This window comes from Phalacrocorax aristotelis, chromosome Z (assembly GCF_949628215.1).
Source record: "Phalacrocorax aristotelis chromosome Z, bGulAri2.1, whole genome shotgun sequence".
NCBI lineage: Eukaryota > Metazoa > Chordata > Aves > Suliformes > Phalacrocoracidae > Phalacrocorax > Phalacrocorax aristotelis.
In genome coordinates this window covers 31,880,172-31,897,435 of record NC_134311.1, presented here as the reverse complement: position 1 = coordinate 31,897,435, position 17,264 = coordinate 31,880,172, and the positions used below count along the sequence as shown (strand labels likewise).

Genomic DNA, 17,264 nt, shown 5'->3' with positions numbered 1-17,264 from the left:
ACCACTTCCTCCAACAAGACTAACCTTACCACATGCAATGAGAATACCCACAGATGAACCCACTTACAGCTACAAGAGCTTCAATTTGCTGCAGCAGCTGCAGCAAATTGATTTCTGAACTGGAAGTGGCCTTCTGGAGAATTTCCAAGAGCAGCACAATTGGCACAGAGGAAACTCCAGAGGGAAACAAAACCTCTTTGGGAAGCCTGGTTCATATGCTGGGATGTCTGTGAAGCTATATATGTGGGTGGAAAAACTAATGCACTAGCTCAGGTTTTGCATGTTCTCCTGAAAATACAGCATGTCATACTGCTATGAATGAACTATTCCCCTCTCTCAATTAACACAAAAACCGTCTGACAGCTTGTTTCAGTAATGCATTGAAAAGATATCTGTGTACAGGAATTTTGTTGCTGGGTTGCCTTAATAGAACATAATATATCAGAGGAGAGAGAGTCTGGTGTTTATTTTCCACAACCAGATGGCTTATATTAGGTCTGGTGATGAAAAAAACCCTTAACAATATGTCATTCATAACCAAATAGTCTGGCTTTTGGATTCAATGTGTTGTGGTCAGCATTATAGCAGTATCAGGATCATTGCAAAGTGTGTCCAGCGGCAGAGATTCACGAAGTCAGCCTCCATGACTAGAAAATCCTGACCAGTCCCTCTGTCAGGAAGAGGGTTGCCTGTCAGGCTGTACCACCACTGACCAGACTGGCTGCTCCCAGGGAGAAGTCCGCTGAAAAGCAGCTGCAAAAGGGAGAAGGCAGTGTCACACTGCCTGGGAGATCTGGTCAAAAGCTCTTTACCTAAACCACATGTGCGCTCAGATTCCACTCAGTTGAAACCTGAACTACACCTGTGCTCCAGCAGAAATCTGCCTGGACTGTGTGGGAATCTTCCATATAGGGGCAGTCCTGTGGTGGTCATACATGGATAGCTGCAACCGTCGCCCGTTGCTGTTTGCAGTTGGACACGTCCAGAGAAGCTGAGCACCTGCAAACCTAGGCAGCTGGCTGTTTTCAAGATTTAGCTTAGTAAGCTTATGGTTTGAGCCTAGCTCAATAGGTTATGTACCTGTCAGAAACACAAATCCCAGTCCTAGGCAACTTAACTTAAAAGATTGCAAATAAAACTCGAGGGGAGGGGAGGGGAGGGGAGGGGAGAGGGGAGGGGAGGGGAGAGGGGAGGGGAGGGGAGGGGAGGGGAGAGGGGAGGGGAGGGGAGAGGGGAGGGGAGGGGAGGGGAGGGGAGAGGGGAGGGGAGGGGAGGGGAGAGGGGAGGGGAGGGGAGGGGAGAGGGGAGGGGAGGGGAGGGGAGGGGAGGGGAGAGGGGAGGGGAGGGGAGGGGAGGGGAGGGGAGAGGGGAGGGGAGGGGAGGGGAGAGGGGAGGGGAGGGGAGGGGGGAGGGGAGGGGAGGGGAGAGGGGAGGGGAGGGGAGGGGAGGGGAGGGGAGGGGAGGGGAGAGGGGAGGGGAGGGGAGGGGAGAGGGGAGGGGAGGGGAGGGGAGAGGGGAGGGGAGGGGAGGGGGGAGGGGAGGGGAGGGGAGAGGGGAGGGGAGGGGAGGGGAGGGGAGGGGAGGGGAGGGGAGGGGAGAGGGGAGGGGAGGGGAGGGGAGGGGAGAGGGGAGGGGAGGGGAGGGGGGGAGGAGAGGAGAGGAGAGGAGAGGAGAGGAGAGGAGAGGAGAGGAGAGGAGAGGAGAGGAGAGGAGAGGAGAGGAGAGGAGAGGAGAGGAGAGGAGAGGAGAGGAGAGGAGAGGAGAGGAGAGGAGAGGAGAGGAGAGGAGAGGAGAGGAGAGGAGAGGAGAGGCCCCCCAAACACTGAATATTGGCAACCTAAAACTTTTGCAGATTTAGATTCACAGACTTACAGACAAGTATTTAATGAAGAGATTTATTTTCCTTTAAGCCATTGTTCTATTGCTCTCCTTCCAGACAACAGCCTGGAAATGGGCACAGGCCTATCAAACGTAACGATTCTGGGTTTGCAGTGCCACCAGGCTGCTGAGAAACAAGCTGAATCATGGCACTTCTTGTCCTTACCCATGAATCCAGATACCCTGAGTTTGCATGTAGCAGTGGCTTGACTATGAACCAATGTCAGACACCAGAGTCCCTCACGTATTTATGAATGCATTCCTACGCAATGCAAATAATCAGGTTGTGGCTGCACAGGTAAGGTCACAGCAGAACTGTGAATCCATAGAATTGCTCTGGATTTGCATCCTTCTTTGTCCACGAGGTAAAGCTCTCTGGGAAATCCTAAAAAATAAAAAACTATATAATGCAAAAAATGCTTTTTATAAGGGAAACTATATAGGAGGGACGTGCTATTGTTAAACCAAAAAGTGTAATTACCTAAAATACTGGTTGCTAAGAACTTTTAAAATTTATCTTGTGTACCAAAAAAAGATGGTACACCTTATGTTATACCTGCCACGTGTTACAGCATAACTGCTGCTTTAGCTTTTTAAATCTAGAAGCATCTTCTAACCAGCAAAATCACAAGAAAATAGTTGACAGGAACATCACATTTGTCATGCTGAAAGGCTCTCTGCTGCTTAGTCCATCTGACTAGTATTCCTGTATATTTATATTCCTGTGAATTATTCCATTTACAAGAATGTGACCACGCAGAGCATATTCTGTAGCCTGAGCTGCTTCGAAACGTCTCTGAACGATCCAGTGCAACACTCTCCTTCGGTAGGGCAATTTGTGGGGACCCTCCTAATCTTTCAGTGATAGACAGCACCCACACTGGTTATGCTGTTACGATTCTTTATTGTTCAAATAAATATTAATTCAGCACTCACACACCACAACATCATACCTGAAGGAGTAACTTCTGCCCTGCCCAGAGAAATTTATAATATATGACATCTCACAACTCACATTGCATCTTCCGTTTTCAGATCGTGATGTGGCCAAGGTAACCCTACCCACGGCAAATTAAAAAATGTCCTTTCCCTCTCCTTTTCCTGTTTTAGATGTGTAATGAATGCATTGGCAGAAGAACAAAACATGAAGCTGGAAAGTGTGAAAACATGTACCTTGCAAAAGCAACGAGCCCTGCAAGATCCTTTCCATAGGCCAGCTCTGTACTTCACTGAAGCAGAGTGGCAGCTGTTATTTCCCCAAATAGTGCCTGTTGGAGCACCGGACCCAAGTAGAAGCCCACGTTCAGCAGCTTCACAGGCTAAAAGCAAGTAACATGAGAACTCAGTCGTGTACTTACGGATGCTTCTGGGAGGGGAAGAATGTAGCAAAGAAAGAGGAGGAGGAAAGTTGGGAATTTCCTTATCAGAATTTTCCAATATGCTCTAGTGATTTGGGAAAGCAATTGTCCTAAAAGCCAACAAAAAATAAAGTTCAATTGCTTAGGTAGTTTTGAAAGCTAATCCTCATTTGCTGAAAAGGAAGAAGTTAATTTTTCTAAAATCACTTGTGAAATATAGCAACTGCCAGCGCAATTAGAAGTTGGCAGAACTGCGTGAAGGAGTGCTCTTATGTGCTTCCAGGTTGCAGCTGTACAGTTTGTAAGAGCTAACTCCTGCTACATCTCACTGCAGATGCCAGTTTTCCCAGTCAAAGGTAGCATTCCACTGCAGTTATAACCTTGTTCTACATCCTATGAGTAGGTGCTGGTAAGATATCTATGTATCAACCTGGTGTCATATGTTAAAGAGTTTTGAGACTATTAAGTAGGAGACTTTGCTGCCATTTGAGCTGATTACCATTGGAATAAAAAACTGACACCCATGCCAAGATTTGTTTCTGTTCTGATTTGACTACTTTCTTAGCTTTAAGCACCTGCTTAAATCCTACTGAAGTCAAACAAAGTGTATGTGTGAGCATTCCCTCAGGCCAGAAAGAGACCAGCGAATGCAGCGATCTCAGAGATTACTTACCATGGAAAAAATGCCCTATGTCCTCTTTTAATGTCATTACCTAATAGAGTTGTTTTATTCATCCAGTTTTAAAAGCACTTTTGGACTACACTAAACATTCTGTTCTCCTAACTCCAATACTGATCCTAGTTTATAAATGTTACATGATAGCTCTTCTGCTTCAGTCCCTGTCACTAACGAATTACAGGGGGGAAAAAAAATCACACGGTAAGAGAGGCAACACAATCTTAGCAACCAAAATTTAAAATTATTCTTGTACAACACACGTAACCTAATATTGCATCAAGTGGTTAATGAAGGGGTATCTCCTTAATTGTTTTTGGACTAAGCACATAGTCCAAAGTACCCCGAGGCTCCACCACTCCCCCTTGAAGAAGTCTTTGTCTCTCAATCTGTTCGGTTCCTCCCCCGCCAAAAGCATTCCAATGTTGTTTATTTTCTGCAACCCTAGATCGGGGCTCGCAGGGCGGCAGGCGAGGGGCCGTCCCCCCGCCAATGCTCTCTCAACCGCGCAGCAGCAGCAGCAGCAGCAGCAGCAGTTTGCAGCGGTGCAACCCGTCATGAGCGAAGAGGACAGGCGGGGCTCGGCGCGGGGCTCGGCGCGGGGCTCGGCGCGGGGCTCGGCGCGGGGCTCGGCGCGGGGCTCGGCGCGGGGCTCGGCGCGGGGCTCGGCGCGGGGCTCGGCGCGGGGCTCGGCGGCTCCGCCGCGCTCTGCCACGAGGTGTCAGCAAAGGAACCCGCATCGCAACGGCGCGAGCGGAAAACCAAAAGTCAACCCCGCCGCCCCACCCCCCTCCCTGCCGCCAACCGCCTAAGACACACCCCCCCCCCCCAAAAAAAAAAAAAAAAAAAAGGAGGGGGGGGAAAAAAAGGGAAAAAAAAAGAGGCAAATTACTCCAAACCGGCACCTCCGTGCCTGAAACGTTTTTTCCTCTTTCCTGACTCGCCGCTAGATGACAGCAGCGAAACCGGACTGAAACAGCCAGTAATGGGCTTGTGGAGAAAACGATTTTACCCCTACAGCTAAACCCTCAGAGAGCGATGCAGTTAAGAAACTCGCATTATTGGCTCTTTTCCTGGAAATTACAGAGTCCTTTGCTTTTAGGCTTCCCGCCTACAGGCCTCAATAATTTACAAAAATACATCTCTGCATTGTATGCAATGCACTTAAAGCAAATGCACTTGGGCTGGAAAAAACAGTTAAGTATTGTTGTTTTAATGTGAATAATTACTTCATAATGTCAGCTATTAGTCTTGTAAAATGCTCCAAGTTCTTGCTTTCATAAGATGAATGGACCTGATCTTTCAGACGAGAACACCCATCTACACTGAAACTGCAGCAAGCCAGGAGACTGAGCCCCCCCGTATATTTGCAGCATTGTTCAATTTTGTAATAGGGATACTAATTTTATGCCAATGCATTAAAATGCGGCTGTTGGCTGCTCACCAGGTTAAAGCAGTAAGCTGTTTCAGCTTGGGTCTTCAAACCCGTCACAGTACGAACTAGACTAGGGTCCAAACAGTTACAGCACAAACGAGATTCAAACATGGACCAGGTGAAGAAGGAAGGAATTAAATGCACTTGTCTTTGTGTCACGCTGCACTTGCAGACGAATCCATCCTGACCTGAGTTAAAGCACTGCAAAGCTGCTGTAAGTAGGACACATGTTAGAATTCAGAGGGGGCAATACACACCCTCTACCTTGGTCCTATTCCTGACTTATTCCAAAGCATTTTTTGTGTGAAGAGAGGTAGATCCAGTATAACCCCAAATGTCCAGCTTTCATACACCTGTGAGATTCTCTTGTGTGAGGGAGATCCCCATTTCAATAGTATGCATAGCCCCTTGCCCTAAGATGGAGGTACAAAGGGTTTGTGGCACTCAGAGAAAGGGAAGATGTAGCTTAAGTTTTTCTCTCTCTGTTCACTCACTTTTTGTTTTGTCATTTTATCTGATGTTTTCACTCTCCTGAATTATTCTGAGGTGTATGAACTTGAGTGTTCTTAACATTTAGTTTTGGTCCTTTTATTTACAAAGATCCTTTTTCACAGCATGGCTATATAACTGTAATCTTTTTAAAGTGTATCCTAATCCCAGTTTATACGCTAGAATTCAGCAATTTTGCTCTAGTTTTCGATGTGTCAGATTGAAAAATATTGGCCCACCATCTTTTGGGGTGAAAGAGGTGCTACATGTTCAAAGAACATGACACGGGGTTGAAGATAACCCTGTCTCAGGTCTCAGGGAATCCTTTTGATCGAAGCTCAGCAGTCTATTTTTTTTTTCTTCTCTGAAAAAGTATAAGGAAACTCTTAGGCTTTTAGCCTAGCTTTTTACTAAGTGCTGCATCATTGCAGCAATGCATTCAGTCACTAAGTAATGCATATATTTTTTATTTAGAATTCTTTATGATATCTTGAATGCTGCTTTATCATACTTTTCTATATTCCAGTAACAGCTATCATAAAAAGATTAATAGGATGGTAGGTGTTTATTAGAATGAATAGTCATCTGGTTGTCTGTACGTCCTATATGTACCATACCACACATACGGACTCAAATCATTAGCCCTAAGAAGAAAGCACTAAGAAAAGTTGCATAATTATAGTTTTATTATTAGATTATACCCATAAGGAGACATTCTGCCATGCTCAGAGTATTTGCCTTTTCAGGATCAATTCCTTATGCTGCGCAGGAACATTGTAAAATAGTGATGTCAAACAAATTGTATTTGTGACAAAAAATTGGAATTCAAATAAAACAAGGGAGGGGAATAGCTTAATAAAAATATTTATTGAAAAAATTCCCATCAACATCATTTGGCTGTACTAAGTAAGTAAAATGCTGAGCGTGACTATGGTAATCAGGATGCAAACAGCTAGTACCATGAGCAGGATGATTCGCCAACATTTGGAATGCTTTTTTTCTCTCTCTTTCTTTTTTAACAAGGTATCATACCCAGGAGTATAAATATCCCCCATCCAGAACTGTAGATCATTAGGATTTTCCTAAAAGAAAAATCAGAAAATGAACTCAGTTCCTCTCTCTCGCACATAAAGTCATTACAACATAGCCAGGAGTATTTTGGCTATCATCAGATAGCGATTAATGAATTTAAGGCATCACAACACAAATGCAAGAAACTTTCACTTGAACATAGGTTGCGCTACTTGCCAGATGCTGCAAGTGTTCCGCTGGGGAAAACTAAAACCACACTTTTCAGCCAGAAACCAAATGTAGGACACCAGCCATTGAAATGTGATTAAAAAGCCCAGAAGAAACCATGTTGTCTTCTCAAGAAGAGATGTCAATTTATAAACACAGATCTGAGTCCCTTTCCAAAAAAGGGAACAGCAGAAAAAAGTCACAGAGGTAACCCTAAAAAGTGATTTGTGCCAACCCACAGGCAGGCAGGCTCCTGCATGGTATGGATGAGGCTGAGAAAATATATGGTTTTTGATAACAAAATGATGTTATGAACAGTTATTAGAGTGGTCATATAGTATTTAAGCGCCTCATTTATAGTTCTTCCCTATAAAAAGGGGGAAGCTGAGTTGTGGGGCATTGTGGTTTAATACTTTCTCTAGTCACACAGGTTGTGTTCTGCAGAACTGGTATTCCCCGAGTCTAACCAGATACCTAGACTTCTTTTCCTGATCAGGCTCATGTTAGTGTCACGTCTATACTGGAAAACACGTCCATATTTACTTCTGGAATTCCACCAAAAGAACGAAGCGGGCTGCACCGTGGTTCATGCGCGCACACACCACAGGGCTCACACCAATTCGCTTTGCTCAAACGCAGTGCAGCAGCACGTTACCTTTATGTGGCTGGCCAAGTTAGAGTGCAGCGAGTGCCTGTCATAGTCTTGCACAGTCCAGGAAGGGATCTTTTTCTTCTCCTCCCAGTTGTCATCCACCTGGATATCATTATACAAGGGGTTGCTTTTGATTGTGGATTTCAGGGTGATGGGCGTAATATGTTTCCCGAGGGCTCTGTCTATCATTTCTTGACTGACCTCATTCAAGTCTAAACCCGGCAGCTCAGTGGCATTTCTTTTTTCTCTCTGTAAGGCACAAGTTAGATCAGAAGTTGGCTTTCATCTTAATTTACCTATGACACAGGCCCTCTTCCAGAGTTATCATTTGTAATACAACAGAATAATTTTAAAATTACACATGCAACAATTTTTCTCGTTCTGGCAAACATCTTCATTGCAATAAGGGAGCCTGACTGTTCACTCTGGGCAGATTTCTTCCTTCTGGGGAAAGCATGTGGGTACAATCTGAACATTAAATGCTTTTGCAAATGTGAACTGGCATTATAATGCCTGCTGAAAGAAAGCCTCTGCTTTAGCAAAACAATGCTTTGGAGCACTGTGGTAGAAGATGCAGTTCTGATGAAAGCCATGGGTGAAGCAGAGGGGTAATGGTGTCTAAGGGACTGCCTTGACTTGAGCTGCACATCTGACAGCAGGGGTGTGATTTGCAGTTCTGTTCACATTGCTGAATGCTAGACCTGTCTTAGGATGTCAATCAGCCCCTTCATTCAACTGAGGGAGGGTCCTTACTTTGGGCACTGTCAGAACTCAAAGGTAAATACCTAAGCAGTCTCCCAGCAACAACAATCATTAAATGAGACCTTTCAGAACAGGTGAGTGGCAAGGGAGGAGGACAAACAACCCTGGTGGGGTCACATTTTTGGAGAACTCAGAAGCTGCTGCTTAACACAGCACTAAGAGCCTCTTCAGGAGCTGGTAAGATGGTAGTTACTGTATTTTTCAGTCTGTAATTGCAAGGAAGAATGCAATCAGACTCTCCAATTCAAGCTGTTCAACATTTTGTCTCACCTCAACCTTCTGTCCCCAAGACTTTGAATTAATCTGTCACCAATCTGCAGTTCCGGTGGTGCGTCAGCTTCCTGGTAGACCTGCTTCTGGCACAGCTCTTGCCTCATGCTAACAGCTGTCCCAGTCTTAGGGCTGCTTCTACAGGACCATCACAGTGCAAATGCAGCTTTCCTCATCAGCAGACACCACTTCCTCATTAGCACCTTTGTCCTAAGGAACTTTATGCTGAGACGAGGGGAGCCTTGACCTGACCCAGTGGCCCTATGGCAGGCATGCTGGGATGGGGGCACATCCCAGCCCCTCTCCCACCCTCAGAAATCAGAAAGGCGTGGGCAGCACCCACTGTCAAACTCCCATGAAGTGAATGCACCTCATAAACAGAGGATGAAGAGGCTGGGATCTGAGAAACTTCCTTCCCTGAAAGGGCATCTTTCCCAGGATATTTCACTTACATTGAGGTCTCCAGCTGTTAAGGTGCCACGGGCAGGACAGACTTCAGCAGCCAAAGGACTTGCTGCTGCTAGGGGCACAGCCTGCTGCTTCTTCCACCTTTCTAGTGGGAGCCCAAGGGATCCCACCTCCTCCCACACACTGGCTCTGGGAGCTGCTCGGATTCCACATCAGCCAGTGCAGGTCTCTAAGCTGATGGCAAACTGTTGGCTTCTTCTGCCTGAGTAATTTTCTGCCCCCTTCGTGGGCTGGTGAATCCACTTTCAGTGGAAGCCAGCTGCTACATGTCATCACCTAGTTCATACCTCAGTGCCTGCACACACACGTAGACATGTGTGACTTGTTCTAGGGCAGGCAGGTGTTGAAGAAGGAAGCAGGACAACTGGTTTCCTTCAGAGAGGAAAGGTGGAAAACAGAAAACAGCCTTTGCCTAAGAAACGCCAGGAAGAAGCATCGTACTGCCGTTCTTATCACTAAATCATGCACAAGTGACTAAGCATGTTTCCCAACAATAATTACCACTGGTAGGTGGGTGGATCCTCAGTGCCCTCCCAGTCCCTCTATTAGTTCATATTTTCCATATGTCATTCCTTAGCCTTGAGATATCCCCTGACAATATTACTCTTTGCATTGCAGTTAGAGCTGGCACTGACGCCCTCTGGGTTGTACTGGCTGAGCTGGTGTTTTTGACTCATTTCTTTCTGCCTGTATTTTATTTTATTTTATTTTATTTTATTTTATTTTATTTTATTTTATTTTATTTTATTTTATTTTATTTTATTTTATTTTATGTTTTATTTCTTATTTAAAATTTGTCATTGACCTTAATGATGCTTCCCTCAGGCTTGCTAGATAGTTGATTTTGGAGAACCGTTTTGTTGAAGAATGCAAACTGTCTCACCAGGGGATGCTTGGTCTCCCTAGGCTAAAATGTTGTGAAAAGAATGCGACTTGACAGGAATTTCTAAAGCTGTTTTAAATAAAATGCTCAAAAACTTGGAATAGATGGCAATGTGCAAAATTTGTTCATAAAGAGAATGCTTTGTGGCAAAAATTTTTGCTCCTTCCATCTGGAATACCTTTTCATAGCACTAGAACAGGAGAATGTGATAGCTTGCACAGAGGTAGAGAGGGAATAGGATGGGATAGGCAACAGGGTTTTACTGTGAGAACTGGACTGGAATTTGGGAAAGGAGATAGTTTGCAGAAGTTTTAGAGAACAGACACTGAAGTGCCAAGCTAATCGGGAGAATACACTTGTGTGCAGGCAAATGCTTGGTTGTGAAACTTCTGTAGTAGATATGTCCTAGAGACTAGTTAGGGAAAAGGAAGGACAGAAGCCTGAAACACATACCCAAAAAAAAAAAGTTTAGGTCCAAGAAATGATACAGAGAAACACAAAGAAGATTGCATGAAATGCATGGTTTATAGAAGCAGACAAACAGAAGGAGTCTAGATAATAAAAATATGCCTGCTACTTTCTAGCAGAAGCTACATATTTTTTCTTTTAAGATTCAAAACATCTCCCAAGAGTTTTCACAAACTTCTATGTTTTGGTTGTGATTCATGAAGCAAATGTTCAAAGAAAGAGGAAAGTATTGTAAACCTAGGCATCTGTATGGGTTACAGAATTCATATGATATACGCTGTGTCCGGGAAGCCAGTGTGAATGAGGGTGTAACAGATAAATAAGAGGCAATTTATATTACTATTCACTGATTGGAAGAAGGGTACAGCAAATACTCAGAGCAGCAGTAGTTATGAAGAACTCAGAGAAACCGTAGTTGAAATGTGTTGACAAAATACTCATTTAACAAGATGAAAAATGCTCAACTCTGCGAACACATAACTGTGTTTGATCTACATATAGCTCATGAGCAAGAAAGCTTTTATGGTTTATAACTCATGTTTCACTGAGAACAGTTTGTCCCTCTTTGACAGACCCAGAGAGCTGGCATGTATAAAACCAGGATTCTTTAAAAAGCCTGAAGCTCTGTAGAGAGTCAATGTTAGTTCCATCCCTGGGTCAAAATGTGCTTTCTCCACAGGTTTTTCTTGCTGATTATTTCATAATGTGAATTATGCATATAGGTACATTACAATGTATATAATTAAAAATCATAAATTAATCTATATTGCTAGAAAATACTCTTATCTAATTTTTATTTTGACTTCATTCTTTTGTTCCTACTGTTGTCATTGTTGTTAACACTGAAACAACCCGAAAGTCTAACCATTCTTTCCTCAGCCTGTGATATGAGACATCAAGCTAATTACCCACCAAAACCAGGACATCAACAGTCAAGGCTAGGCCTTGGTTTCAAGCCCATCTACCTGCAAGAAGAGATCAAAGAGACACCTAAAAAATTAAAGATATTCACTTCCTGTGAGTCAAATTTTCCCTTACTGCCCTCCAAAGAGAGTTAGTTCCTCTTGTCCCATGGCCAGCCATGGTCTCCATCTTGGCTGGGGGATATACTCAATGAAAGTGACAAACGCTGTCGATGGGCAGCTATGCCTAAAAGTTTTAATCAAGGGAGTCTTCAAGAAACTTAGGGCCACCAGATACTGCAGGATTTGTTTTGTAACAGCCTCCTTAATCCTAGTGAAAGTGGGTAGCATATTTGCATGTAATTTGTTTGAGACTATAACCCTCTGTTGTGCAAAAGCCTTCTAATGTACCCTGAAGGACTCTCCCAGCACTTGGAAGGGTATTTTTCTGATGTAGAGACCTGTGTCTAAGAGAGAGAAAAGCTCTGACAGATAAAAATCTGCTAGGTAGTAACCCAAGAATCCCTGTGACAGTTGTAACAACTGTGTAGGTATTACTAGGCATTTGGTCAGTAAAAGAAGGTAATTTATCAGGATAAATAATTATTAGCTCTTTAGAATTTCCTGCACAAATCTGAGCTCACAGGGGATGCTGTGGAAAAGCAATCAGGAGGGCAAGGGGTAACTGAGCATAGGTAAGCAGATCTGAAAGACAGTAGGGCAGACAGCTCACATCAAGGATTCCTGAGAAAGCAAGTTTTGTTTCTGAAGGAATTGAAGGGCATCAGAATGGCTTGTCAGAGACATAAGGCAGCATCAGGTACTACAAAGCAACCTGGGAAGCCACCTGGCATGGATAGGAAGGAGATCAGTAGATGCTTATAAACACTTAAGCCAAATTGACTGGATTATTTAGAGAAAAGTAGGTGTTCATATGGACTATTTTAATTGCACAGCATTGAGACTGCTTCTGTCCTCATAACAAATTGTTTGCTTAAAGAAAGCTGTTAATGGAGTTCTGCAGGATTGTGAGTGCATTATATAAAATCTTCTGTACAGTGTTAAGACCAAAGCTCCTGCCACCCTTGCAGCTGGCTCTGATTGTGGCCAATTGCAGATGTCTAGGGAAGAATATGGGAAAGAGTGGAAGTACGTAATGCACGTATGATCCAGAGGACAAACAAGTACCTGTAACCCAGCACCTAATTCATAGGTTTAAAAAAAAAAATCTTTTGTCCTGGTACACTGAGAAACAAGCAAAGGCATTAGCTCAGATGAGAAACCAGGAGGGGTTAAGAGTTCAGTTAGCATGATAACTGCAGGCCACAATTTGTTCAGAGTTGTGAATTCCTGAGAAAAAGCAGCATGACAAGAAGTAGCAAGGTATTCAAAGACCAAATGCTCTCTGCTGTCTTCCAGAAATGAGGAAAAAGGGACATAAAAGCAGTAAAGAGAAGTCTGAGAAGTGCAGAAAATGACGTGGTAGACTACAGGGGAGACATGCACCCCAGCTATCAGAAGCAGATCTAGGGGATTAATTATCTGGTGTGTGCTGATCATCAAAACATATTGTGGGGCAGATAGAACAGCAGGACGGGAAATTTTCAGGGCAATTGGAAGGCGGTCAGTAGCTAGCCATTTGCAGGAGAAACAGTCTGTGCTTTTTATGCTGCTTTTCACAAGGAAAGGCCAAGATTCCTGGACTGCTTTATGGTTTGTTTTATTCAAAGTAGATGAAGAAAATATATGCTAAGCAAGGAAGTTGTTCAGTTTGCCTGACACAGAAGAGGAAAGTAAGGAGAAAAAGCAGCAACTTTTTGATCAGCAATAGGAATTGTTGTTATGTCAAGCTGCTTTTTATAATGGAAATAAATTTAAAATCTTAGAGGTGGAGAAAACACATAAGCGCTTAAGTGCACTTGAATTTAAATGATCTCATAATAAAGGTCTGGAAGAGACCACAAACACGTCACTGAGAAGTCACTTTTCACGGGGACCCCTGAGTAGCAATAGTTTCTTAGAAGAAAATGAATTTCTGAAGAGGGAATTTAGGCTACTTTCAAGGTTTAATGACTTTGGGAGTCTGTAGGTCACGCACATATGTTCTGAAATGAATTCTCCTCCCTCATTCCCCTCCCCCCTTTCCGTTTCTGAATTAACTAACCCTTAACCCCATTAGCTCTCTCATCTTAAAGCAAAACATATTATTCCTGGGCCATTAGTTCTCCACTGTGTCATCATGTTTATTCTAATGTCTGGAACTCATCAGTTCTTTTCCTTTTATTTGATTGTCAGCAAAAGGGAAAAAAGGAGGCGAGCTCATAAGGAAGAGAGAATAAGGCACAATGGATTTTATCTAGACAGCTTGAATTCACTAATGAATACACTTAAAAGTATAGGTTGTGCCCTAGGTGTAGCATTTATAAAACATACAGCATTGCAAGATGCATTTCTGGAGACATGGTGACCACAGACGTTTCCTTTGAAATGGCCATCCCAGGGCTGGGAACAGAGTTCCAGGAAAACCCTCTCAATGGTGGCGAAGGGCAGAGCAGAAGACAAAAAAGCACAGGGCTCCCCACACATTTTTAATCCTGCCAGCAGCTCTGCAGCCCTGGCTTGGTGACAGTGCATCCTGTTAAAGGACAATAGGGAGAAGGATCCCTGCTGTGGAGGAGGCTCTGTGTGTGGCTGCCTCCCTCCTGCACAAAAGAGGGCTTAGGTGGGGTGGGGATCGAGGCCAGCATTGCACCATACCCTATTGTTTGGGATCCCGCAGGCTCCTTCCCTTGGTTAGGGCTCTTTGCATGGGAGACGACGGGTGACCGTGCCTCCCCCCATTCCTAGCTCTCCTTGGGGAACCGCCAGCAAAAATTATACAGTATGAGCAGAGGCAGCTGGAGGCATTTGGGTAGGCAGAGGGAAGGGTGTCTGGGGTAGGGAGGAGGCTAGGGAAGGTAAGGGGGTGTCATGGAAGAGGGTGTCAGGAGAGGAAGGACTTTTGCATGTGGATGAGGACTGGAATGGTCTCTGGGAGGGAGCAAAGGGTTTTAGGGAGCTGATGGGGAGAAATGTCTGAAAGGAGAGGCGTGCAACTGGGAGTAGCAGTAGGAGACTTTAAGGATCTTTCTTTTCCCCTCCCCTCCCTCAGGTTGATGGTTTTTCGGCTCCCACTCTTCATTCCTCTGGGGAATTGGACCCCCATCCTAAGGATCCTCAGGATTTAGACCCTTCTCCCCCACCTCCCCAACTGCTTATGTGTGTCTCCATCCCTTGACAAGAAACAGACCTTGGAGCTTTTGCTCATGCTAGGGGTGGGGAAGGCGAGGGGCTCCCTGGGCAGCAGGAAAGGAGCACTGTGGAGCAGCAAGTGGGGCCCAGAGGGGTGTGAGCTGATGCAGCTGTACTGCTGCTGATCCAGACATGAACTTTGTCGCTGCCAGGTCCAGGGCCTCTATTAGACAGCACACATTTACATTTTTACCAAGAAGCTGCTGCTACCTCTGTACAATAACCTGGATTAATAAAGTTAGTGTGTTTCACACTTTCAACAGCTATCTGTCAGGATAACAGAAGGTAAAGTAGAATGAGGAAAATAAGGCAAGATAAAGAGGAAGGTACTGTGAACTATAGACATATATAAACTCATATGGCACTAGCAAGAATCTTTGATGCTCTCTCTAATGTGTCTTTTCATCAAGTTTGATATGAGGGATATGGCCTGGCTTTCAGATCTAAGTCTGGGATTTTTTCTTATTTTACCCCTTTAGTACAATTGATCAGTGTTTGACATCAATAGACTTTCTGGGAAATGCTATTAAAATAGTACAATGAGCAGCAGAAAGCCTAACGGACTGAAATAAAGTCAGCAGACGGCCCTGAAGAATTGGAGCCTGATCCTCACTAAGTCAGGGGGAAAACTTAAGGGGATATTAGTGATTCAGATTCAGAGATGCAGAAGCTGAATCCACAGCTGAAGTCTCAACCTCATGTCATTTGTCTCCAGATCCCTAAAAAGAGGTAGAAAAATCAGGAAAAATGTCAGCCTCTTTTGGACCTTACCTGTAAATAGATCCTGTTGTGCCACCGCTGCACACCAGGTAAAGCTGCTTCTGGGAGATTTGCCAGGCTGGCTTGTAGAAAGGCAGAATTTTTCACTAGAGACTTCACCTCCAGTTTCAGGAATTTATCGGGGTGGTTGTTGTTTGGCAAAACGGAGAAGTCCATGTTCCTGTCCTGTAGAGTAATAACGAAAACAGCCCCAGCTTCTGCTTCCTGGCTGTGCACGCTCCTTCTATTATTAATGATGTGAAGAAGGATACGACAGTTTCCTGAAACTGTATCTGACCCCTGTTTGGTGTCAGGCTCACTCATATCATCTACCAATACTAAAAGATTGTTTAGAAGCAGCAGAACAGACAGTACATGTTTCTGTAAGTGCCTAGCTTAAGTTTTCAAGTTCAGGGTCTGTTTTGATAGATACATATGTGCTCATTAAAGCTAACAGAGTACCAGTGAGTAGATGCATGAGACACTTAAATGCATACCAGCGCTTCCTCAAGTGACCTGCCAAAAACGTCAAGCTTACAATACTTCAAAGCAAGCTTTTTTCCCAGAAAATTAGAAGCAGCTCCCACTACAAGGCAAGTTGTCCTTTTCTGTGGTGGTACTAAGAGGCTCCATTGTGCTGTGTGGGTCGGTACCGTTTACCACAATGGCTATGACATGCACTTCTTTAGGTTCAGGGATTTCTTTCACAGGGATTTCTTTCTTCTTGACCCTGGGAACTATTAGATTGTTTAAAGTAACTGATAACAGAATTTTTCAGGTAATTGATTCAGCTCCTGTTCAAGTGAATGGAAATAACTCTTACTGACTTGAATCTCGTGGTCTCAGTCCTTTCACTTTTATTATTTTATTTTGAGATTTGGTATTTTCATCATCATTTTGTAAGTCTTAAGTTCTTTTGTCTTTCAGCTAATGAAATTTCCCTTCTTATCATGGGCATTACTCACAACCAGCAAAAGTAGTCTCCTAATTTTTATTTTAACCTTTTTTTTCTAAACCTTTCTGTTTTTCTTTCTAAGGTATATTTATTTTTTTAATGACAGTGCCATAGAGGAAAGGTTTTTGAAAGTTCACTGTCTGAAATTCAGGAAAACCTATGGCGGATCAAATTAGTGCTGAGAATTGGGCATCACAAAAATTGTAGCCTTGTACTTAGACCAGAGAATCTATTTTCCTTACAGAAGGTTGCTGAAATTTAAAAAGAAAATAAAACCAGTAAACTATTTTTTGAAATGTTACTAATTTGAGAACCTAATGTAATAAATGAATACTTTGATATACATATAAGTTAAAACTCTTATCTACTTAGAAAGCTCATGATTTTTCCTTGCATGTAATTATTGGCAATTATTTTACAGCATATATGTTAAAAGTTATTAATCTGTCGCCTTTCAGGTAGGTGCTCAGAGTATTTGTGAGCAGGCACAATAGACACAGTAGTGACCATGTTTCTGAGTGGAAGTGCATGCTTCTGGGGAACCTGCTGCTGTGTCTAGAACTGTTTCTCCCAAGTGTTATGAAGCACTGAAACATTAACACACCTGTACAGTGTCCCCAAAGGGACTAACATGAAGCTGCTGGTTTACTTACCATGGCATGTAGTCCCCTCCCTTTTCTCTGTGCAGAACTAGGACTCTGTGTACTAGAATAGCAGGGTATGTACAGCCATGCCTTCTTTCTAAACATATATACCCTTTCCTGCATCTTTCTGAACAC

At 43.7% G+C, this 17,264-nt stretch overlaps 1 protein-coding gene and 1 long non-coding RNA gene across 2 annotated transcripts in view; one reads left to right on the top strand and one right to left on the bottom strand.

Annotated features, from left to right (window-relative positions):
* Positions 1-17,264, top strand: part of LOC142050689 (uncharacterized) — a 655,132-nt gene that overhangs the window by 532,070 nt on the left and 105,798 nt on the right. The window lies entirely within an intron of this gene.
* On the bottom strand, positions 6,561-15,761 carry MINAR2 (membrane integral NOTCH2 associated receptor 2). Its single transcript, XM_075078429.1, has 3 exons — positions 15,543-15,761; positions 7,731-7,976; positions 6,561-6,918 (listed from the first exon to the last, which is right to left on the bottom strand). Exons 1-3 carry the CDS (start codon positions 15,705-15,707, stop codon positions 6,739-6,741), a joined length of 591 nt encoding a protein of 196 aa, XP_074934530.1. The 5' UTR covers positions 15,708-15,761; the 3' UTR covers positions 6,561-6,738.